Raw genomic sequence first — 25,412 nt, 5'->3', positions numbered from 1 at the left:
ACATAAAAACAAGAGTATTTACAGTACAATGGAAGATCTAGGGTGGAAACTTTGATAGATTTTCTTTTAAGGACATTTTCCTTTATGTGGGAGGAGACAAAGCTATTTTTCTCCTATCATTAACTGTGATGAGTCATCATAATCTCAAAATCAACCAAAACCTGTTTTATGTACATACTTGGAACTTGCTGACAGCACTCCAGTCCTGGAGCCTGAACTATGTATCATTAAATAAAGGTTCACAGTCATAAAGCTGTTCATTTCCTCATGCGTGAAACAATAGTATAGATTCACCACCACTTAATCAACATTGCACTGAAAATAGAAGCATCCGATGGTCTTTGAAAGTTCACACTTTTGTTTTGTATTTTGCTGAATTACACTTTCTTCTTATGCAGTCATGTTTACAGTGTATGGGCATTCTGTACTATTGGTCCCAAGGTATTTTGCATGGCACTGCAGAAGAAACTGCCAGGCAAATAAGGGGTTTGTCTTATAAAGTATTCATTGTCACCTGGTAACCGCTGTCGTTTATCTTTTCACCTGAAATTGCAATGAAAACTGATAGCTTATCACAGGGAGGGAAGGAGAACAAGTGTGCTCAGAGGGAGAGAGGCAAAGAAAGTGTACAGAATAACCCTGAAATGAAGAGGTTCTCAGTTCTGTGGGAAGAGAAAGAGGTACTGAAATGTTCGAGTAATATTTTTGTCAAATATTGTCAAAAACTCTGGCAAGAGGCGACATATTTATCTAAAGAATTGTTAAAATTATTTGCTACACCTGTCTCCCTTAATCCGTGACATTCAATGATGATTACTTATTAAATTGTCAAAATGTATTTGCAACGACTAGTTGCACTTGAAAATATTCAAATGTTTGTTTGAAGAGTAGATAGTTCTCATAGTCATTTTCTATTTGATCAAAATTATTATTCTCCAAGTCCCAAAGAGCTGTTTGTAATAAAATTACAATATATTTTATTAAACGTGTAATCTCTTCTTCTGCAAAACCTTTTTTTTTTAAAGTGCTATGTGCTCCTCATTTGAATAGAAGCAGTGGAGGCTCCACCCCAAGAGAGTTGAAAGGCTAGAAGACCACAAAGATGGAAAAGGCCAGCCCACTCAGGGAGAGAGAAAAAACTGCTCCGGTTCCTCTCCCATAATTTTCTATCAGTCTATTCAGACAACATCACCAACAGCTTGGTCTGTCTCTGTCTGTGTGTATGTGGGGGGGTAAAGCAGAGAGTAAAGGAGAGAGAGGCAGCGCTGGAGAGGCAGAGAGAGAGAGCGAGAGAGAGAATGGAAGGGGGCGGCTCCATATTCTTTCACCTCACCCCTGTCAAACCACAGGAAGGAGGGGCCAGACCCTGAGCTGCCAATCAAATCTGCTCGTGGCAGCCGGCATTATCTCAGCTACAAACTATTGACAGATTACATGTCAAGGAGTTTAGTGCATGATTGAAGGAAGCCTTTTTTTTATCTAGTTACCTTTCCGCTTTATTTCCCCCATTACCAACCTACATCTGAATGACTTTCCAACAGAGTTGAGTAATATTATGAAAGTTACATGTCTGAGAGGATTTAACTTCGACTTCCCTGAATATGGTGAGTACTCTTCTTTCTTTAACAGATAGATTTATTAAGTGACAGTTAAAGGTGTGCCTTTATCTCTGACTAAATACGCAGAGAGGGGAAGTTGTTCATGATTAAACTATGTGCCAGCACGTAGGTATACCCAAGTGTTGCGACACCCTTATTTATAGCTCTTTGACAGTGCCCAAAGGTGACTGCAATATCAAACATGATCACCTATTTCTCCAGCTTACAACTCATGACGGTCTGCTACATGCTGTGCACATGTGAAGAAAGTTTGCAAAGCCAGTTTCATTTTCTCTCATCCAAGTCAATTTCTGCTTTAGGTTATGAGACCAGCAGAACTCCTAACTCATAACAGGTTTTTTTTTTTTTTTTTTTAAATGTCCTCATCTGTTTTTTCCAGTTTGTTTAGCTCTTTCCTTTAATTGCATGTTTTTGGAGAAGCTATCATTTGGCTCCACAGAAATACAGGTATTGACTTTACCCTAAGAAGCACCGGTAATGTCATTAGGGTACAATAAATGGCCTAAGGGGTTGTTGCCAAGGGGACAAAGCAAGCAACAAACTGTTGTGTTGCTTATGTTGCCACACATGTAAAGGGAGCGGGTGTAGTGCTAACACCTTTTCAGGTATACTTGTAAAGAGTATATAATCAGTACATTTGTGTTTGTTGCATGAAATATTAATAATTAAAAACAGAAAAATAAAACAAAAATATATTCAAAATATTTAATGAGATTCTTCTTTTTAATCAGTATTTTTGTGTAGATGCACCTGTGGGGAATTGGCAGCTGTAACTATCAACTTACAACCAACCCTTAGTACATAGTTTCAGGGGGCTAAACTTCTGGTGTAATTGCATTACACCTTATACTTATGAACCTCACTTACCACGCCACTTTACTCCAACCAGGGGTTTTGTTTGTGTTTAAAAATAAGTCCCAGATCAAGTTGACATTTTGCTCTGTCTGGTTTTAGTGTGTTGTATGAGAGGAGTAGTATCTTCCCTTTGCATTTAAGTGTGTATGTGTGTGTTAACAGTTCCTCTTTATTCATTGTTTGCACCATGCATAAGTATCACTATTTTAAACTGAAAACTAACTTTTTAGAGATTTACCTGCATTATATTTGATAGTCTTTATTTTATAATGACATAAAAAATATTTAGTAAAGGTTTGAGCAGGCTGCTCAAATTTAAAAATGGTTAGTGTTATTATCGGTGTTATATTAATTATGGAGACAATGCTGAGAAAAATATTTATATAGAGAATTGTTCTTTTTTTTCTTTTCCTATTTTTAGAAAAAACAAATCCTGTAATCCATCCAGGAACTTCATTCAAGCAGATTTTGCTCCAGGCTTTTAATTTGCCTGTTATGTACTCTCTATTAGTCTTGATCTCCTCCTTACAATTATTTGTCTATTCTTATCATCAAATCTAGCCTTACAGCGCTCTTTAAACTATATATGCTTTTGTACTCTTTTTAACAAGTATGTGACAGTATGATAAAAAATTAAAACCCAATCTGAAGGTGATGATTCAGTCAAATCATACTCTAAAAGTCTATACAGTAGAACTCTGTGACCACAGGGTTTCAGACATGTGTGAGGGCTTGGTTATTTTTCAGCTTGTTTGAGGTTCCCTGTCTTATCGTTTAAAATGACAACAAACAAATGCAACTGTTATCCCGGCACACCCTAATTTAAAACTTTTCGTCAGCTCAGAAAATGTTTTTCGATCCTCTTATGAGTCATAATGTTGATTGCCTTCTCCCTCACTGAGTTGTCTCATTAACCCTTTGTGGCCCTCTCCATCTTTTACGGCCTTCCACGAAAACAGGATGAAATGAGGGAGAAAAACAAGCCCAGATCTGAAGGCCCTCAATAACCTTTTATCACAATTTGGCAATAACCTGAATCAATTTGATGTCTTAAGCAATAAAATATGCTGTTGCCATCCTATTTCTGCTGCTCCTTGGTCGACAGTAAATTTCCATTTTTTAATTAAACTAGCCGGAATTTTTATTAGGGGGCTTGGCTATGCTAATAGGAATGTTGTGTACAGCAGATTAACAGAGTTTTGAAATAAATTTAACAGTGAGATATTTGGAGGAAAAAAAAATGTTAGTCATTATCTTTAACCTCTTTCATGCCATTTTCTCCTGGGGGATCCTTGTGTTCCAAGGAGGTTTGTCAGGGAAGAGTGCTTCTCAGCAACGAAGCGATTAGTATCCCCTTGTCAACTGGAGAAAAACACTCTTTCTCAACATTTATTTTTAAATATAAAATATATGATTTTTGTTATTACTGGCATATTCAGTGGAAGATACTGACATCATTCACATCACCTTTTTTCGGTATTTTTAAATTAGATGTCTTAGGAAATACAGTTTTTAATTTCAATTTATTTCAGTTTGCTTTATTTTTGTCAAATGTTAAGAAAATGTTATCGCATCATTTTACAATTCATTTAAAAACAGCACCTCTGAAATTGATTCTTTGGTTTAATGTTCCTGTCTAAATTAATATTCTCACTGTGTTAAATACATTTTTCAGATTTTACACTGACATGAGGAAGGACTGTGAAATACGTGTCAAAAGCAGTAGTTAATGACGGTGTATATGTTTGTGTAGTTTTATGGTCCGCTCTCAGCATTTGATTGATGTTGCGCGAGGCTGTGTGTTATGCTTGGTTTTTGCAGGGTGGCAGAGGGAGAGAAGGGGTAACACAGACAGCAGACAAGGGGAGGGTGCGTGTGTGTGTGTGTGTGTGTGTGTGTGTGTGTGTGTGTGTGTGTGTGTGTGTGTGTGTGTGTGTGTGTGTGTGTGTGTGTGTGTGTGTGTGTGCGTGTGCGCGTGTGTGTGTTTGGGGGGTAGACAGAAAGAGAGGGACAGCTGAGTCCTGATTGAGCATGTGCCCAGTCATCAGACACAAGCCACCCAACACAATAATTACCTCAACCCCGTCTTTTAATACCCAAATCAGACCAAATTGTCTTTTTTCACTGGTAAAAAGAAGCGACAATTCAGATCAAATGATCAAATAAACTCCAGATGCACGTGGGCTGCCTTGCTTCTTGCCGCAGTAGCCAAACTGTTCAGGGATACTTGATATGGGGCAGGAATAAGGCAAGTGCCATCACCACCCCCTTTTTTCAGTCCTGTTCACTCATGCAGTGGCCAGCACCTAATTAAAACCTCAAAGCTCCCTGTCACCAGTCTGGAGTGATGGCCTAATTAATACTCAGTAAAGAAATATTCAGGAATTGTAAACAGGTTGCACCTTGTGTCATCATTGACTTTATTATCTAAAATATATCAGTACAAGATTTTAATATTGTAGACAGTGCGTGTATATAAAACAGCTTCACTAAAAATAAGGATAATGTAAACAGTAAAGTATCCTTTCAAATTATATTATCGAAAATGTTATTGCACTAAATTGTGAATTATATTATTAATTAGAAAAAAGTGTACAATTTTTAGTGGGAAAAAATATGGTTTGTTTTAGCGTAAAAACCCATTAAAAAAACTCTCCTTGAAACACAAAGCTAAATATGCCGTGTCATGTATTCTTATGTGTAGAGTCAAGAAGAGAAGCTTCCGGTAACTTTTTTTTTCTACTTTATTTCCTAATCTCACATATGAAATTATGATTTCATGCAAAGGAAGGGAGCAGAATAATCTGTAGTCATTGATGTGCTATATAAGAAGGGAAAAGAGGAAAATGAAGAAGTAATTAGTAGAGAGGAAGACTTTGACACGTTTGTCTGAAAGCTTGGTCTCCACCAGCCATGAATGAATTTGCATGCTTTCCTTATCGAAGCACACTTATTAGGCCAGCTGAAAGAGCGATTAAGCTGCCACAAAATGTGGTGACTAATCCCTTTAAATGTGGCGGGGGGTCTTTAAGGTGTGAATCAGTCCGTGTGTAGGTTAGTGGAGTGACACCACAACTTTCATAGGAGTGAATGTATCAAATAGGAAGCAGCAGATGCGGGGTTAACTATTTAATGACAAGGGCAGTGATTGACACGGTAATAAATTGATAGCATATCTCCTGACCCTCTTATCTATGGAACAAATACAGCAGGCGAGATCAGGCTGGGTTGATACAATGACAGGAGCACTTGTGTGGTCCAACATCAGTGGCCTTTCCTTGTTTTCTATTCATCAATTATTGTTAAGTTTAGTTAATCATGCATATAATTTGAAAAAAAAATTTAAGCAAGTCCCTTTGCAAGTTTTATCAGTGAAGAACCCTTTCAATATTATTTTTTTTTCAATGAATTCTGGTTGGTGGCATCACTGTCTTTATTTCTGATAGGAGGAAAAGAAACTGACACAAACAAACGCCGAAGCTATTTTTCGTCACCTTTGCCGCAAACGAGAAAATGTTTGCTCTGCCGAGCTACAGATCCGATGCCCCTGTCCTCATCTGTAATTGACTGCAAACAGGATTGCAGTGATGTTAAAACACTGCTCTCTTCTCTCTTCTGTGCCACTCACATATCTTCCACACGCCCCCACCAGCCCCCCAATCCGACATCCCTCAGTTTCAGTCCCCCCTTTTGGGTTTTTTTTTTTTATTATCATGTGACATTCTATTCAGTGGGGTCAGTAGCAGGCAGTACCAGCAATAATTACTGTCTGTACATGATAAATCTGAAGCCCAGCTGTTCATTTCTGTCACTGCCAACAGAGACAGAAAGAGAGGGGGAAAGATAGAGAAGTGAGGAGAGAGGGGGGAGAGAGGGGAAGAGCCCAGGAGTTTGCAGTTTGCCAGATTTCTTTTTTTTTTTTTTTTTTTACTTGGTAACTCGATAGGATTGCATGGTTCTACAGCCCACACCTGTTAAGAGGCTGTTAGCACAACAGTTGGCCATCCTATAGCCGCAGCTTAGCCTTTTTCTTCCCTCGCCGGTGTCCACGCTCGCTCCCTCTTTTATGGATTTCACCCTGCATGTGTTTCTTGGACTCCTGCCTCATTCAGGGCTGAGGAGGGAAGAGCGCTCCTCGTGACACAAGAGCGGTGGGTGTTTGATGAGTGTGTACCCTATGCCTTTGTGTGTGTGTGTGTGTGTGTGTGTGTGTCTGTGTGTGTGCGCGCGCTCACGCTCACTCGCGAGCGAGGCCGGGTTGCCTGACATCTCTTTTTCTCTCCCTCTCCTGAGAGACGTTGTCTGCCATCAGTCGTCCTTCCCCCTCTGACCTCAGTTACACCAGAGCCACCCCCGGAACAACGTATATATACAAGAAACACGACAGCAGACACAAAAAACATTTTACTTTCCCGTTTTTTTCAAAAAGGTGGGGGACAGGTGTTGGCAGTCATAAAATACCCAAATACAGGTTAAACCAGATGATTTAAATGATTAAGGGTTTGGTTGTGAACGTTTGTGCATATTTTAGGTGTGCCAGGTTTTGCTGTCAATTAGAAATTCTTTTTGAAGGAGTGGAGAAATGAGTAATGCGTAAAAATGTATTGCCTGTTTTCTCTTGTTCAACTATTATTAAAGTGGAAAACCGCTCTGGATGTAATCAGAACACAAAGAAATATTGTGTTGGTGACAAACTGTGAGGGAAAAGGTGACAGTCATATGACAGTTGGTTGTTTTGTGCCTTCGTTCAATGTGTCTCACTGCCTTATATGGCGTTCAGCAGCAGCCCAGGTCTTTGGGCTTCGTCACTTTCTGTATGCCCACAGCACCTGTTCCCCCTATTGTGCTGGAATTTTCTATATTTGGCAAGAAGTTAGCCTCCATTGGTGCACAGGTCAGTGTTTCTGATACTTGAGAGAGACAAAGTGTATTTTATTTAATGTGGGTTTTTTTCTTTTTTTTTTTAAATCTCTGTTGATCAGTTGTTCATAAGACGATATTGGAAAACATGATTCAACTTGGGAGCACTACAAAACATTTTTAAATGTCATGTTGTCTCTTGCATGTAATTGACACGTCGCAATGCCAGAGGTGCAAATTATCTTTCCTTCTGAAGTACAAGAGAAATAAAAAAGAGCAAAGTTAATAGATATCTCTGGATAAGTTTTAATTATTCTGATATGTAATCGCTAAATGACAATAAAAAAGGAGCAGAGCCGCTTTAAAAGCTTTATCTCTCCTGCTCTGTGCCCAAAGTGTCATGTCCATAACAGCACCACCTGATCTACAGAGTAAAATAACCACTAAGGCTTATTGTTTGGACAATATTGAACACCCCCATCTCCCGCCCCACACACAGACACACACATACACACACACACACACACACACACGCACACACACACACACACACACACCAACCCCTCGCTCCCCCCGCTGCTCCTCTCCCCTCTCCCTTGATTCATTTCACCCACTGTCCTCGGCTGCTGGAAAATGGCGTTAATTTTTTTATTACCTGTTTGACTCTCCAGCCTTATTACTGTAGCCCCTTAATGTTCTCTGTAACCGTGGAAACCAGATGAATAAATGTCCGCCAAAGAAAATGAGATGATTAAACAGGTCACCCTTGCAAAACAAATTCGCTTGGTCGAGCGCAATTTGTGTACCAAGCGGCTGTCTTAACAGTTTGCTAACAAGGGGATTGTTTGCCAGACTAACTGAGAGAGAAGGGAGGGGAAATAAAGATATCTGGGGAAAAGGATATGATTGAAGAAATAATATTTTAGACTACTATGCAATTTGTCTCATGTCTTTGCTCTTCATGATAATGTGTTGTTTTCATAAGATTTAGAGGTCTACTTTTCCTTATTAGGTATTTCTTCAGTAATGAGACAGACACTTCAGAAATGTTCTTTTGCACTGTGCTGTATAATTAACCAGCATTTACAAGTAACATTCAAGTTTAAAGCAGCCATCCATATTATTGTCATAGGCATTTGGTCTGTGATCATCATCAAGTGCAGTAGCAAATAGAATTTCTCTCATTTATGTGGCAACCAATCATTACTGCTAATTGTCCTTGAGGCCATCTGTATAGGATGGCTTGTCCTCTATCGGTGTTGGAACGGTACTGGCCATGGATTTTCGAGTCCAATAATAATACCTCACCAACCTTCATAGTCAGCACAACACAGTTCATCTTCACAACTGTAGCTTTTAATATAAAGAAGGGTCTTTCTTGAATTAAACAGTAGCCTGTGCAGAACCCCAGCTTCAAAGTGTCGTTAAGTTTCCCCTGTCTAAGTGTTACAATCTCATATTACTTGCTTTAAGAAAAGCTGTGCGACGACCATAAGAAACGCCTGGTGTTTTCTTCCGAGAAAATGAGAGGCTACGTCAGGCACATCCAGCCATGTAACGATAGGGCGAGCGTACAGACTTGGATTGGAATCAGGCGTGTGTTGCCATCCTGACCACAAATCATAAATTTCGTGGACACGGCGGTGGTGTTGTTTATGGAAGGATGCCACACTGCACCACTCAAGGGTGTTGCCTGTTTGCATTGATGCACCACCACCACTTACTGCCTCTTGTTTTATAACTACTCCTCCAACACAACTCATCAACTTAGTCCACTCACCAAAGCGGATCCCAAACATTCACCACAGGCTCATCTTTAACTTAAAGCGGTTAATATTTCTCAAGTCGTTGGTGGGATAAAAGATGGCAAGCGGGGTTTGTTTTTTTCCATCGGTAGAGGGGTTGTTTCATCCCAATAAAGGGACACTGCAGCTCAAAACTGAAAAGAACTTATGAATTTTTGATGTTTTAATTTGTGCAAATGCCCAAGTCTTTGTTAAGTGATTATAGTGCTAGGGAGATAACAGAGGAGGTACTTCTCTATGAAACAAGAGCTCGCTTTTAGCCGCACTGAGAAGCCATTGGACTAAATCTAGCAAGCCTTCCTTAACTTCAGGCGAAGGAGGGGGTGAAGAGAGTTGACTCAAAAATATCAACGTGTGAAAGATAAGGAAAAATTCCGCTGTTGATCTTTTGTCCCTATTTCATCTACACCTCCTGTTTATGATGTTGGTTTTATAGGTCTTTTACATCCCTTATCATATTTTTTTGATATAAATACAATGGAACTGACCTGAAAAGCCCCATGAGTAAATACTCCTCGTGGCACACTAGAAACTGACCTTGGGAGAAGAATACAGTTATAATGCTTGCAAAACAAGCCAATAAAATAAATGTTTAAAGGAGTGAGTTTGGGTAAATATAAAAGAAAAGAGGAGAGAAGCAGTTTTCTTTCCCTATAATGATTAACTCAGAACAAAGGTTATCAGGGATGACATTTTTTAAACTCTGTAATTTATATAATTGCCTGCTGCAGCTACCTCGCCTGATAAACAGCGATGGTAGACAAGATTTTTTTTGCTTGAAAACAGACAAGCATGTGTATGCAGACTAGATACAGAGCTGGAAAGATTTTGTTCTACATCCTAGTTGATCCAGTAGCCCTCTACATCAGAGACGCCTGCCACCAGAGCCTACAGCCCTATGTTTCCTCTATTGTGATGGTTGTCCAAATTCAGACTCACTCCTCCCACACCTGCAGCTGTTCACACAGCCTGTCTTCCTCCACCACCTAATGCATGTATAATCTGTAAATTATGCTGTATTCATTTAATTCAGACTGCATTAATATGGTCTCTATCATTGTCAACCCAAGAGATGAGTGTCTTTGTTTGGCTTTGGTTTAGGTATTAGTCATTCTCTTTTGTTCATTTGCTTCATTCTTGTTTTACTCAATGGAAAAATGTGCCGACGTATGGAACTAGACATTGCCCACTGCTTTTAGGTCCCTGGTAGAGGTAAAATACAAAAGCATGAGTCTGCACATATGCACAGACTTGCATGTACATGCTCACACACACACACACACACACACACACACACACACACACACACACACACACACACACACACACACACACACACACACACACGCGCGGGCTAACACACACACACACGCTCAGTCTAGGCTCTCAGGCTTCCCCAAGCATTTACTGCTTTATTAAGCTGTCTCATGAACCCACGAGCAGAACATGAGAATACAGGAAAAAAAGAAAAGCCCATATTACTTAGATGATTTGATGTCATTTGTGGACTACAAAACACTAGGCTTTATTGTATGCGGAGGGAGCAAGAGCAAGAACAAGGGGGGGAAAAAGGAGTAGGCTTAGAAAATCAGAATTTCAATTAACATACGTAATCTGAACCTGTCGGCTTTGATAGGCTTTTTTTTTTCTTAGAATACAGCAGCACTTGTAAAACATTAATTAAGCAGACTTGTGCTTTTTTTAAAGGATGGAGTAAAGTGTGTTTTATGTAGTGCTTTTCACTGAATAAAAGGCAGCTACCTCACACAGAGGACCGCTTCACCCAAACCATTTGGGAATAAAGGGGACATTTAAATTGAATAAAAACACACACAACAACAACAAAAAAGAGGAGCCACTGAGAGGAATGTTCAGAAGGAGATATCATATGAGATGCCAGGCTTTTGCTGTAGAACAGAAATGTATCCCTGCCTCAGTGAAACCTGAGCTCAGTGAAGAAAAATGAGACCCGATTTTAATGACTTTCTACCTGACAGATGACTTTAGGCCACCTTTTGGATCGCTTTGCTCCTACTTTGTATTGTACATCATCACACTATTGATTATTAATCATTTATATTAAATGTAAATTGATGGATAACCCATATAAATGATGATGATGACGTTCGGTCTGTTTAATGAAACTAAAAAGTCTTGAAAGAGTTTAGAACTTTTCTTCATTTTTCCCATGGTGATCATTTGTGGTGAGGCCGTGGTTTGTCTGTTTGTGCTACATGGTCGCTTGAGCCTGAAATTTGTACTATTTTCTGGTTAGTGCGGCCATGTGATACGGCGAGCTTAAGTGTGTGCTGTAAACAACATGGTTCACTGTTAGTTCAGATAGTTTGTTGTATTTCCAGTAATCTAGAGATTAAAATTTTTTAAAAAAAGGATCAGAATCACAATTTTAAAGTTGCTGTTTTTTGTTTGTTTTTTTACCTTTTGCAAGGCATAAAGCTTCTTTCTCTCATGTTGCTGGTGTTGGGTATGTTGTATGTATGTTGTGTATTCATTTTCTATAGTCTTTCCACTGCAAAGCCTGTTGCAGTGGGTGATGAGTACACATACCGATGATACATTAAAACTGCCATAACTGGCACACCAAGCAAAGCTAAAAATCAATTGGAATGGATAGTTAAGCTGGCTTCTAAAAATCAATGGGCAATTCATGTCCTTGATCACAGAGTGCCATTTCTATCAATGTTACAGACTGATGAGGACTGAATACACGCATACTTTCTTTCAGCACAGATATACAAGATATACTTGAAAATACATTTGCTATGCTGATAGCAATAGTTCTGAGTAAATTATGCATAAAGGAAAATGAATTATAATTTATTCTCTTCTTTTATTTCTTTAATTCTACATGTATTAAATGTAGCACAGTGTTGTCCTTTTTAAACTCGTTTTAGTCCTGACAAAATAGTGTGACGCAGTGTTATATGAGGTCTGGTTGTTTCATCAGGGTGGGCAGGAGAATATAACAGTGTAGTCAATCGAAAATAGCAGGGTATCAAATTTCAAAGCTCATGTTGTTGTTGTTTTAAACCAGACAAAATGAAGCAGCCCAAAGACGCTCTTTACCAAGTCTGGAAAATAAAGATGACCTGCCAGCCATTAGGGTACACTCAGATGCCCGTTGTGGTTTTCTGTAGGAGGAAGAGGAGGAGGCCATAAAATTGGCCAAATGAAGAGGAGGAAAATTCTGCGATTTTGTTCTTATTAATATAATGAGTTTAACAGTCACGTTGTATCAAATCAACGGATGGCTGAAGCGACCGCGCCGTGATGGGATCATGTCGGGAACTGTTTTGGTATTTTCTGGTGATGAGTGAGGTTTCGGCTGCCGTGATTTCTGCAAACTGCAGTTAAATTCTGCCCATTCTTCCCCTTTCTGTTTCCCCTTTTACTTATTTTGCTGTTCTCACTCTCTCCCACTTTTTTTTATCAGTCAATTTATTTATCCTTTGTGCATTCATTTGCCATTGCCACCCAACATTTTGGCCGGCTACCGGTAGAAGTGACCTTTAGTCAGGAACCACTGTATTTCTAACCCATATTTAGATAATGGCACTGTGACAGTCACTTTTGCCCTTGAGCTATTCTCTGCTTTGAGGCCTCACATTTTATGTCGCCTGTTACCAATTATAGCTACGCTGACCAATTTAGAGCAATACTAACACAAAAATTATCTTGATTGAACTCCATCGCTTCAACTTCAACCTGAATGTCTGTTCTCTGAACATTTTCCACTATATGCTCCTCATTTGCTCATAGAGTCTGTCATCAGTTATGAGTTAGCAGTTGCTTCTGCATAACAGGTGGACATCTTTTATGGTCCGTAACATTTGAAAGGGTCATTCAGCCTGTGGTTAAATACCTTCGCTTTGGGGAGAGGAGCGGGCCTTCGAAACATTTGTTGCCTGTCAGGAGGAGGACACTCACCCGTCCCTTCATCGGAGGGAGTATTTTCTTGCAGCTGTCACTCGGCCTCTTTACCTTGTGCGTTTCGGGAGGTTGTTTTCCCCCCTTATTTCCAATAAAGAAGAAATGAAGTGTTTGTGGTGACTGACGGGGGAGGGAAAACTCCGGCGCTGTGCACTGTCACTCACAATGTCGCCCGTGTGTGTCCTCCTCTTGAAGGGTTACATGTCTCATCAGCCGCCAATCATGAGAAGCACGTGAGACGAGCCTGACGGCAGAGCCTTCGTTCCTGTAATCCAACTGCTTAAACGACTGGTGGTTTTATTTTAATGTAGCAAAAAAGATGCGTCTCATTTGCCTTCCCTCGATTGCTCTATCCTTCTTTCTCCCATCCCCTCTTCCTTTCTCTGTCTCACTTGCTCCCCCTTTCCCCCCTCAATCCATCTGCATCATGTCGATCTGTCAGACTGCCAGTGTCTGTTCCAATTAGATTCCACTTAATACACGTAACCTCGATTAACACGCAATCAAGCCCAGATAAATCACGTCCTTTAAGTCCCCCCCTCTGCTTCTCCTGCGTTGCTTTGCATCACTCAGTTTTTCCCAATAAGCTTTCTTCACCACAGTTGTTGGTCACAATTTATAACATCACATGTGTACTGCACAAGCATATAAACTCACAAAATGTTCTCAACGGTGACATTTTGCTGCAGAGAAAGGTACTTTTCACCTCTAACCCAATGCTCTGTATTAGTGTGTGTGTGTCTCACTTTTGCTTCCAGTAATATGAAATTCCTCTTGTGTTTCCAACAGACTCTTATTGGTGCCCTTCTCACCCCTGAAGATGAAGGTGTCTTAATTACATCTTTGGTTAAAAAGCTACAAAAGACACCCTGGGCTTTTTCTACATTGCAGGAGGCTGTGTAGTCTATTGTCTCTGTGACCTTTTTAGCTGGCGGACAATTGGTTTGACTAGATTACAAATTAAGACACAGCACCAGAATGCAAGTCTGTTGAGTGCAGGTCTATCACTAGTAGCCTGTGAAAGCCACTGGGCCATACATTTTAAGCGTCGCATAATCGGCCACAAAGTAAGGCATCACATGCACACTGTTCCCTATCTATAAAATATAAATTTGCATTCGCTTCTCATGCTTTTTTTTTTTGTTTTTGCCTTTGGCACAAAGGAAGAAACACAAAGAGCTTAGGAATCAGGGTTGATTATAATTCTTTTAACAAGGTTAATAATTTACACTGTTTATGCTAATACGGGAAAAGAGGACTGTTAAATTACCAAACAGCAAAAACCACTAAAAATACAAACCAAATGAAAACAACCTGGGGCACTGAAAAAGCACACACAGCACTCTTGGGGTCTTCTTTTATTAATCGCAGCTAAAAGTGCTAACATTGACATGTTGAACAGATTAGCCTCTTTAATAACTGGGCGGGTCAACATGGCTACCAATGCTGATCCACAAGGATATCCTGTCGGGAGGCGGACAGCCTGCGTGTTTCATATCCTGATCCCTGCCTCTGTAGGTCTAGACCTTACTACAGATCCACTGATTCATGCCTGTGTATAAATAACCAAGATGTGCACCATTCATTTTCTCCTAAAATTTGTTGAATTTTTTAAAATTGTTCTCAAATTCCTAAAAGTGCCTGTTTACTTGCTGTATTTGTAACCACATTATGCTCCAAAGTAGAGCATAATGTCTAGCTTTGTTCACACTATGACAACTTGTGTCACAAAGGTTCAGGCTTCTGCTGCAAGGCATTAATGGATTTAAACACCTCATCTCTAGTTGGACCTGACGAGACATGCTGGAGTTCAGGCTTGGATTTAAAATACAGTGAGCGATGATAAATGTTCACTTTGATCCATTTCTCATCTCCTTTTTTGTGGAGTGCTCATTTATAACCAATCAGCATTGGCTGTTAATGGAGAATTCATAGCGTGACATATCATAATACACTATTTCAACTTCTTGGAAACTGTTGATCTCTGTCAAACCAATTTAAAAGTTGTGCATGGTTTATTTAATTACTATTGGGTGCAAACAGAATGAGTATTGAATCGACACTCAATAGCCCTCTGCCCTGTCTTTTTCCATTTATAAACTCTATCCACAGTCACAACAATGTAGCGCTGTCTCTTTAAAGGGGGTGACAGTTTTTACTAAAAGTTGAGCTAATTTTTTTTCTGTTTCCCAGAGAATAAATGGGAACAACGCTGATGAGTTTTAACAGCTTCTGCCAGGCAATGGGCAAATATAATAAGTGTTTTCACAGACGTCACCAATGATTATCTCATCTGGGCATTTGGGGTGAATGTAGTGGATTTAGAGGCTCGTCTCCCATTGTGCTGACATCACCCTTTAACGAACCAAATTAAATCATGGTTAAAATCATTTGAAATTGTCCAAGAGTCTGTCTCAAATGGTTAAACAAAGAAGTCTGGGAAAAATTTGAAGGGAACACTGAGTGCTTTTGGGTGTGTGTGTGTGTATATGTGTGGATGTGATTATGGTTAGTTGTGGGGGATGGGGTGGGTGCATTGTGCAAATGAGGGCAAATTAACCCTCACATTGAATGATGGGATGAGGAAAACCAATATTTAGCACATTCAAAAGAGAAATCATAAGGACAGAATTATGGCAAACTGTGAGCTCATATTTCTTAATTCAAAGTTTAAAATCATTCAGCTTTTTTAGATTTTTTATAATTTAATTTTTCTTTAAGCTTTAATTGTAGTTGAACTGGAAGAAAAATGTCAGTGACCTCAGAATGGAAAGTTCTTTGTGAGGACTGTGTTAGAGGGTGTATATAATACACAGCCAGTCTTGATATAGATGTACTTTTATAGAATGAAAGTCACATTAAAGGGCAAGAGTGTCCAGTTTCCACAGGCAGCCAGTGTTGCCTGATAATACGAATACGACACATTACAGAAAAGAAAAGACTAAATGACACCTGTGTATTTTATAAACACCCTTTGTTGATGTGTCTTCACACTGACTGACCTACAACTCTGTTAGAGTAACAATAATCATTAAGATAACCTTTTCTGTATTTTATTTTGAAATATTTTTATTAGGTGAGCAGAAGTCAGACCTTATGCAACTTTATTTAGTATTTTATGTATTTGTCTACAGTGCATTTTGTGTTCATTAGTCATTTTTGTTACTAGCATAGCTGGAAAAAAGGGATTTGTCAGCTGGCCATTTTCACCACTTGGTGCTGTAGTCGGCCACCTATGACCTTGTGAAATGAACAAAGCCTTAGAGAGTGAGAGGAAATGAGTGCGAGGAGTCGGCAAAGAAGTGGTGGCGAACTGTAGAGGTACATGGAGGAGGCCTCAACTCAGCCAACGTGGCCTGATGTGACAGGATTAGCTAAGCCCCGGTGAGCATGACTGGTACTCTGCACCCATGTGTGTGTGTGTGTATGTGTGTGTGAGTGTGGGTGGGTGTGTGTGTGTGGGTGTGTGTGTGTGTGCGTGTGTGTCAGGCAAGCAGGCAGTGTGCACAACAGACTGGAAAGTCAGAACTGCTGCTTGCCACAAGCCGAGCCGAGACATGGGCGATCAACAGTGTCTTGGCCCATCGCTGCCATCAAGCCTTAGTCCTCATCACCCTCCCTTTTCTCCCGTAAGAGAGAGCCAGACCATAGAAGATAAAGCCAAGGGAGTCGAGATACAGCGGGGGAAAACACAGTGGGGGACAAGTGGGCGGGCAGCTGGTACTAAAGTGAATGGGAGTTGGAAAATGATCCTATTAAATTGAATTAAAGAGGCAGTCTTCATTTACCCCAAGAATGATGGATTTGGATAATTAACAGTGTTAATGGGGACTGGTTAAAGAGGGCAAGGGACACCAGTGATCAGAGACATGGAGTAAAGGGGCCAGGTCAGACCTACATTGTAGTCTGCCCAGTCGCACCTCAGGGCACTTTTTTTTCACCTGGTATCAACACATATTCACTTGTAGGGAATAATTTCACAGCTGTGATACAATGTTCAGAAACTACAGATGCCTGTCACCTCTTGCCTCTTCAAGATGTTCTTTTTTTCTCACCTATATGAAGGACAATGGCTACAAGGCAATCTGAATTATCAAAAGGCTGCTGTGTGAATAAAGAAATAAAAGCAATGGGAGAGAGTCACTGATGATCATGTAGGTTTAGTGCCAATATATTTTGTGGTAGTGTATTGCAGCAGTGAGTGCATTATACCACTTTAATGCCCTCATCTCGGGACCTAATTATGGCACTAGTAGTGTGTGTGAAATGTATGTGTGAGTGTGCACGCAAATGTGATGGTGTGGTTGTGTGCCTGGGTTTTCACTTTGGTCACTGCACAAACCGTATCTGCATGTCCTTAATTCCTGATGATGTATAGGCCTCAGGCAGCGTGTGTGATGGAGAGGATGTCTGTGTGCCAAGATGAAGTGATCAGGCGGTAGGGCCCTCACCCCTTTGAAAAATCCCATTGCTTTGCCCACAGCAGCCCATGGTATCAGTGGTTTCTAGTGACACCCTGCTGCAAAGGTAGTCCTGGTAATTTTCAGATCCTCTGTTGCTTTGAAAATACCAGCTAATCCTAAGGAAAAACCAGAAGCCATCAATTACATGATCTTGGCCACTACCTTAATCGTTCTGTTTATCCCATATATGCAGCACATATTACGTGCTGCATTGTCTAAGGTCGAGCCGTTTTGGATGCAATCAATTTCGACAGTTGTAGACACACACTCAGCTCTCCATTAGCTTGCATAATGTGAACCACTGCTTACCTGAAACCCTGATTAGAGAGAGAACATCTTAAGTAAAGGGATCAAATAATTTTATGCAACTTTTCTCCTTTCAAAGAATTAACACCATGGTCGCACGCGTGTGTGTGTAAGTGAGAGAGTGATAAAGTGTGTGAAAAAAAACAATCTCATCAGGCAGGAGGCCGTTTGCTTAGCAAGAGCTGACAGTCTTTGTGTATGTAAATGAAGAATTTAGACTAATGGAGTTGAACCATTTCTAATTTTGTGATGGCAAGAGGATTTTGATTGAAAGTAATTAAGCAAGCTAGCTGTAAAATTAATTAAAGCAAAAGGAGGGGGGACTTTTATTGGATTGGATAGCGATATAGCTGCTGTCAGGCAGGGGGACAAATGGGGGTGACCTGGATTCTCTGCCCTCCCTCCTCCCACTCGGGACTTTTATGTCACTTTAATCTCCTTAGAGCGGCTGGTGTGCATTTGTTCGAAATAATCAAGGAAATATGGTCAGAAATTGTCAGCTTTCAGATCTAATTTACCTGACAGCCTTGCAAGTGTGTGTGCACGCGCGAGCATGCATGTGACAGTGGCAGGTCCTTTTTTTCCTTGCCCTCTCCTCAGCTTTGTGGAAAATGCTTTTGACAGTCTTGAAGCATCTCAGTTGTCAGAGGGCGGGGGAGAGGAGTAACTTGGGTGGCTTTAAGATAGACATTTCAAAGAGGCATGTTTGGCCAGGCTAAGCACCTCTGACAATGTTGTGTGCATGCACGCGCACCAACATGTTTAATTGCCTCTATAACATTGAGACTGTGTTTGACCACTGTGCCAGCTTCTCATCCTCTCTTGACTGCAGGTAGCCTAAATGAGCAGATGCAGATTAAAGCCATGACAAAGCCTGTTACACCGACTTAACCGCTGACAAATAAGATTGACTGATCCCTCACAAATATAAATGGAGCTTATATTGTCCTTTTCATTTCCAAAAATTACATTTAAATCTGATTTGAAAAAAAATATTTATAATTAAATTGCTGCAAAAGTGTAAGAGAAATTGAGAAAGAATTTGTACAAATCTAAGTAGTCATAAAATAGTCCAGCTAATGTTTTATGACATCTATATGGCTCCGAGCTGCATGAGGTCCATATAAAAATCCATGGGGTGTCCTGCAATTCCAAAGTGGGTGAGATGCCACTTCCTCTTAAAGCCTCTCAGTGCTTGCTGGTGTTAGAGACATAGGGTCTCAGTGTGGCCCTCAGTACCCCCTGAAGAGACAGTTAATTAAGGCTTGGACCCAGACAACGCTGCTGGCTCCTGATGGCCACACCATCGTTTACCCATGCCACCCCATCCCCCCCCACCTCCCGACTCTGCATCCGTCAGGGCACTTGGGAAAGCAGCACGCCGGTGCTCTGTCGCCATCAGGGCCCCTAACGGGATTAGGAGTCCACTGAAAATAGGACCTCAGCTCCAAAAGCCTCTCACCTACCTTCATTCACCCTAATTCAACCCCACCCTACCCCCTCTTACCTTCCCACCCCACCCCACCACATAAGACAGCTCCACCAGAGCTCCGTTTTATCAATTAATGTAATAAAAGGTGGAACAAAGAGCTTTCTTTCCCCCGCTCTGTAATTAGAGGGCGAGATCTCTGGAGGACTGGCATTCCTTGGGCCTGAAAAACACGATTCTCGCTCCCTCCTCTGCTCTTCCTCCACCACTCAAGTGTAACATGGCTCTTTGATGTAGAAGGGTGATAATGTAAATGTAGTGTAGTCTGCCAGGCAAACCAGGCAAAATCTAGTTTGTAGTAGCTTTATCTAGGTGTGAACAAATGAATGTAAAGAGTGATACATTATTAACTCTAATTGATTCCTTTTATAACGCTATACACTCACTGCCATCTTCGCTTTGACTCGCATGAGTACATGTGCTCAGAATGTCTCTCCTCACTGTCCCTATTTTAACACATTACATGTCGACACACACTGTTAACATACGTGATAAAACCACCTGAATCGAGAATATCCGATATGACTTCTACCTATGTGTGTTTTTGTCTGTTCAGGTGAAATGCAGTTGAAGTTTTTGTGAATGTGCTACTTACACTCTCCCTCCCTGTGCTTAACTGTCTTCGCAGGCTGTCGCAGCCGCTGGAGCTTTCAAAACAAATTAGTTTTACAACATATGCAAATATTCCCACTTGAAAAACAGGGGTCTTTTAGTGACAGGTTGATATGTGATTAAACGACAATTAAGAGTGCTGAAAATAAGTGTCGGCATTAGGTCAGCCATTGGGCAGTTCAGCTAAAAGGCAGCAGACTATCAAAGAGAAAACGCATCCAGGTGGAGGCCACGAGTAGCACACAAAATCATTTAGAAAGGTGAACGGGAACAACATTAACAGGGTGCCAATAAACACAGCGCAAAAGAATGTTTGTGTTGTCTGAATAACAGACGACACAATCCATGTGTACAGTAGGATCCTGTTTTTAGATAGATAGATTGGTACTTTATTAATCCCAAAGGAAACAGTCAGCTAATGCTCGGCATAGAGATGGCTGTATCCTTCGGCAACAACTGCAGTGACACGTAAGTGTTTGACTGGTACAGACCTAGCCTTTAGTCCAGGTCACCAAGTGATAGTGATGCCCTGCCTGTCATGGGTTTAACCTTTGGTGCCACCAGCCCAGATTAAAACCAGTCCTCTGCCCGGGTGTTAGCTGAAGCCCCGTTCTCCATTGACCTTTAAGTTAAAAGTACAGTCACAAGAGGGATTCAGTGTCTTTCCCTCTCACCATCTTTGTCTAACACACACAGACACACACACACACACACACACACACACACACACACACACACACACGCTCACACTCACATTATAGGGCAAAACATAAAAGGGCTCACGTTTTTTCTGCCAACAGATGGCCCTGTCCCTATAATCCCCTTTGATGCTGCGGTGGGCAGTGGCTCCTGAACATCTCTGAAGCAAAAGCCCCAACAAAACTTGAGCTACTTTTCCTTTAACTGACCCCAATTGCCAGCGAGCTGTCAGCTGTCAGACCTGGTTAAGAGCGTCTTTATTGGGGGGAGACTGAAGGGCACAGGTTTCTCTTTCTCTCCCCCTCTCTCATCTTTCCACTTCCTGTTTGTTTTTGTCATAGACAGAAAACAAACCGTGGTACTTTGACTCATGATGTACAGTAGATGCCACTTATTTCTTCCCTGTTCCTCACAGATGATGAAAGAACGAACCTCACAAGCTCTTGTATCGGAGCCACAGATGGCAGGTGGTGGGCTAAGAGGCTTAGACTTCATTGAACAGCTCACCTTAATTATTGTCCGTTTTTAGAAAAGAGTCTCTTTTCACTCCTAATGCAACCTGTATGCTACATGTATCACAACTGCATGTACATATATTTGTGTTTTATCATATTTGGTAAATATGGTAGGAGGGATTTGTAGGTGAGTGATTTATTTTGAAAAGGTTTTGCTGAGTTTATTAATAAATCTGCTATCTCTTTTAGTAGTTAGATAAAATCTTCATGTTAGTAATGAACTCCTTAATTGATGTTTTAATATAATGTAACAAGCGTCTTTAAAATTAGAAGAGTAATTTATTTCATCACACTAATATTATAGTTGATATTTTAAACATTTTTGCAGGAGAGGCAGCTTTTTTATTGTAGACTTTTATTCCAACAGTCTCGGATAAAAAAAATATATAAAAATGAGAATCACCATATTTTAAATGTTTTTTAAACCGGCAAAGAATCTCTCTTTGCTTGCACTTTAAAAAGAACCAAATGTGTCTCAGCATTTGTCTTCAATGTTTCTAATAATATCCTTTTCATAAAATGTCATTGAAATGTGGTTCCAATGCAGCTGGAATCTTTCCATTCTCTCACATTTTTCTCTCTATGAGTAACTCAGCCACCTTTAGGGTGCAGAGGAGTGAGCTCAGCGCACTCATCACCACAAACCTACTCACGTGTAGCTTTGTGGATTCATGTGTGTTTTTTGACTAGTGTTTTTTGATTGTATAAATAAATATTTGTTTCAAAACAGGCATTTGTTTTCATCATTTACCCCTTATACATTAAACATCAAGTGTCATAAGTAGTTTGAAATATTTTTTTACACTCTTATAATTCAGTGAAAGTGATGCGACGACAAATCTACTCACAAAATAATATTTATACAATACATTTTAGACATGTATTATATATTTGTGTATCATTTTATTACATGTTGTGCTGACTGTAAATTTAAGAGTTTGGAAAATTAAATTCAAGCACCAAAACAATTCTCTTATATGTGAAAAGATGTGTTTTCACTAAAGATTCAGAATAATTCGAATTCAACTTTTTATTTTTTGAAATTACCTCTTGATGCATTGCTCTAGGACTACATGGGATTCTCATTTTACAGAAAGATTAGACTTTGTCGCAACCTGTGATTGTAAAAAAAAGTATTTACTCTTAGGCAAGTACCTCAAAAAGATAAAAATAACAAGATATTTAAAAATCAAGAAAAGACCCCAGAAGGTTAAATATTTTCTTATCAGAGAAATCTTCTGCAGTGTTCGATTATGTATTATCATCTGAGGGCTTTGGGGGATAATCATCTCTAAGATTTGCTCACGTTTCAAGCAGGTCTGCTGAGATGCATGTACGTAGCTAATGGGATTGGGCTTTTTTTTCTATCCCTCTCCTGTGGCGTTATGGAGCTGGCAGCTGAACTTGAACGGATGTGGATGGTGCTGAGTCGTGCACAGGACTATTTCAAGACTGAAATGCGATTGTTTTAATACTTTAATCCACCTGTCCTTGGCATTCAGGATGTTGCAGAAGTCGCCTAATTATTTCAGTGCCCTCTATCCCTCCTGGTAAAACCACAGCAGAGACAGAAGTAACCGATAAATAAATAAAGTCCGTCCTAAAGGAATTTCTTCTTTGTTTTCTCATCTCAGGAAAAATAAAAACACATCTACTTAATTACTTAACTTATATAAATATTACTTAAAAATGTATGACTGTTTGAAATTTTAAAAATGCATGTAAGCATGGAGGAACTTAAATACCTCAGATGACTTTCAAGAGGAGAATTAAAGCAACCAGAATTCACAGAATCGTCCCAGGTCTCAACCACAATAGTATGCAAACACAAATATTTTCTTTTAATTAAAAAGGTCTCATCTCGTTGTATCCTCCCCCAAGCCTTATGCTAACTCTCAGTGACCCCCCAGTACACACACACACACACACACACACACACACACACGCACGCGCGCCCACACTTGTGATGCTGTGCTGTGTTACTTACAGTCACACCAAAACAGAAAAATTTGAGAAAAGTGACTTTTAATTTTTAATTTTCTCTTGATTAGCTCCCACTGCACCCCGACCTAAAAAAATCAACAACAACAACAAAAACCTCGGCTCCTTCTCCAAAATATTGCAGCCTACCTGTCCCATGGTGGCACAAAAAAAAAGGCAGGGAAGGGAAGAGACGGGATGTTAAGGGCTGGTGTGTGTGTGTGTGTGTGTGTGTGTGTGTGTGTGTGTGTGTGTGTGTGTGTGTGTGTGTGTGTGTGTGTGTGTGTGTGTGTGTGTGTGTGTGTGCTGATAGCAGCGGTGTATGTTTGTGTATAGGTGTGGTTTTGCGGGGGGTGGTGGCTTGATAGTAATGCATCTTGATGGTTTCAGAGATCTTTCATTTCAGAAACAGGGGCCTCATTAACCATAGTCTTCATCAGGCCAGCAAGCAGCGGGCACATTAGGGGTCCACAGGAAGTTAGAGTACAGCAGGAGAGTGCATTAAGGAGGCCTGGGGAGACACACTCCCTTAGTTCCACTTCCACCTCCAGTGCTTTTCTATATCTTAATGTACCTTTCAGAGGAATTTGGATAGAGGTCAATAATTATGCTCTTTAAATTATTCAGTCGAGGTCCTCTGTAATTGTGCTTTTTAGAGCTCGGACATTGACAGCATGCTTTACTGCACCGTGTTTGGGGCACGGCCTGACCGGATGAATCAGTGTAGAGTAAGAGTGCATGAGTGTTCCACTCTTATCACCAACTTGTAACTGATTGATGTACAAGTGATGTTAGTTTCCAAATTTTCTGCCGTTTCAACTTCACGTGAGCAAAGTGACTCACTGATTGAACAAATTTGTCCGCACCACAACTCTGGGTGTCTTTCAGACATCAGGACTGACTTTGTTCTGGCCATGTTGATGTCAGAGACACAGTGGGCTACCAGCCACTGTGTGGGAATGTTTAGTTTGGGACACAACCTTGTTATTTTTGTTACACGGAGAAGAGGAAAGTGCAAACTGCTAGGGTGGCAGAAAAAAAATCACCGAACTTCCACCACAAAGCCATCCAGTGCAACGTTTGACTGCACATGATAACATTATCCGCCCGCACAACAAGTCCTCTTTCAGACACAGATTAGTTACACATCGCTGAAAGCGGCAGAGAGCAATTCACTGTTGTCACAGGGTCTAATATTTATATTTATTTAGTTGGGAGAAGCACTGACAAACATGTCACACACCTGCAGTTTTATGGCACATGCTACTGCAGTTTGGTGTCAAAGGAAGAGTCTGTACAGTACAGTTTTGTTGGGGTGTGAGGAAGACTGTAATTACTGTCTGACAATTCCTCTAGTCGCTGCATAAAATAGTGTTTATCCAGTCGCCCGTGTTTCTGTCGTGGCTGAGGGAGGGGAGGGTCATGTTTTGTACAACGGAGACAGCTAGGGCAATCAGAAGAAGAATCGTGACTCCAAAACATCCAGCCTCTCCTTCTTTTCCCTCCTTTTTTCTTTGTTTTTTTCTCCCTCTCCCTCTTTCCGTTGAGAACTGGTGCGTTAGAAAATGAGATCTCCCTTGCTTCCCCCTCTGACACACCCACACGCAAATAAACATAAAAAGCTAATTTGTTAGCGCCCTCATTTCAGAGGCCTGAGCAGCAGAATATTGTTGGGGAGAGAAGTAATGCTTTGTCAAATGTTGACATGTGTTGCAAACATGGGGCCTTCAGCAGCGTTTTGTACAGCAGCTCAGGCACATTGTCGGCACATGAAGAGAGGATGCTTTGAAACAAGATTAGCCTCCAAATGGCCCAGCGTACCCCCTCCCATCCATACTCCCATGCATAATGTGTGTGCGTGCGTGCGTGCGTGCTTGCGTGCGTGAGTGCGTGCGTGCGCGTGCGTGCTAAATGATCAGATTCAGTGAAATATTTGTGGGCCTGTTTCTCACAGGAGTCCTGGTATCATGTGCCGTATATCACGGTACATCTGATGGTGTGTGTACACGAATGTCCTGCTGCTAGGCCCTCATTGTCTTCCACATGATTTGGTTTTGTTTTGTGGGCCAGAAAGTAGGCGGCACTGAGGCTACCTCCCCTTGACTTTGGGTCACGGTGACACTGGGCAGGGGGAGGGAAAAAAATCCATCACCCCCACACCCTGCCCCCACAAAAATGAATCAAAATTGGAAAACAACATGCAAGGTCCGCCTAATACAGGAACACTTGCAATATGCTGATGTTTTCTTTTGCACACT

The 25,412-nt window shown here is 40.7% G+C and overlaps 1 protein-coding gene across 2 annotated transcripts in view; it reads left to right on the top strand.

Moving 5' to 3' along the window:
• The window catches only part of casz1 (castor zinc finger 1), a 173,936-nt gene that overhangs the window by 97,575 nt on the left and 50,949 nt on the right, over nucleotides 1-25,412 (top strand). The window contains exon 1 of one of the 2 annotated variants that reach the window (XM_068326385.1): nucleotides 1,206-1,604. The exons of the other annotated variant lie outside the window; for it this stretch is intronic. Within the exon in view, the coding sequence (XP_068182486.1) occupies nucleotides 1,556-1,604 (49 nt within the window). The 5' untranslated portion in view covers nucleotides 1,206-1,555. Of the gene's footprint in view, nucleotides 1-1,205; nucleotides 1,605-25,412 lie in introns of those variants that run through there. 2 annotated transcript variants of the gene reach the window in all.

The sequence above is a fragment of the Antennarius striatus genome, chromosome 2, assembly GCF_040054535.1.
Source record: "Antennarius striatus isolate MH-2024 chromosome 2, ASM4005453v1, whole genome shotgun sequence".
NCBI lineage: Eukaryota > Metazoa > Chordata > Actinopteri > Lophiiformes > Antennariidae > Antennarius > Antennarius striatus.
The sequence above is the reverse complement of the archived record's forward strand: the minus strand, read 5'-3'. Positions and strand labels throughout refer to the sequence as shown.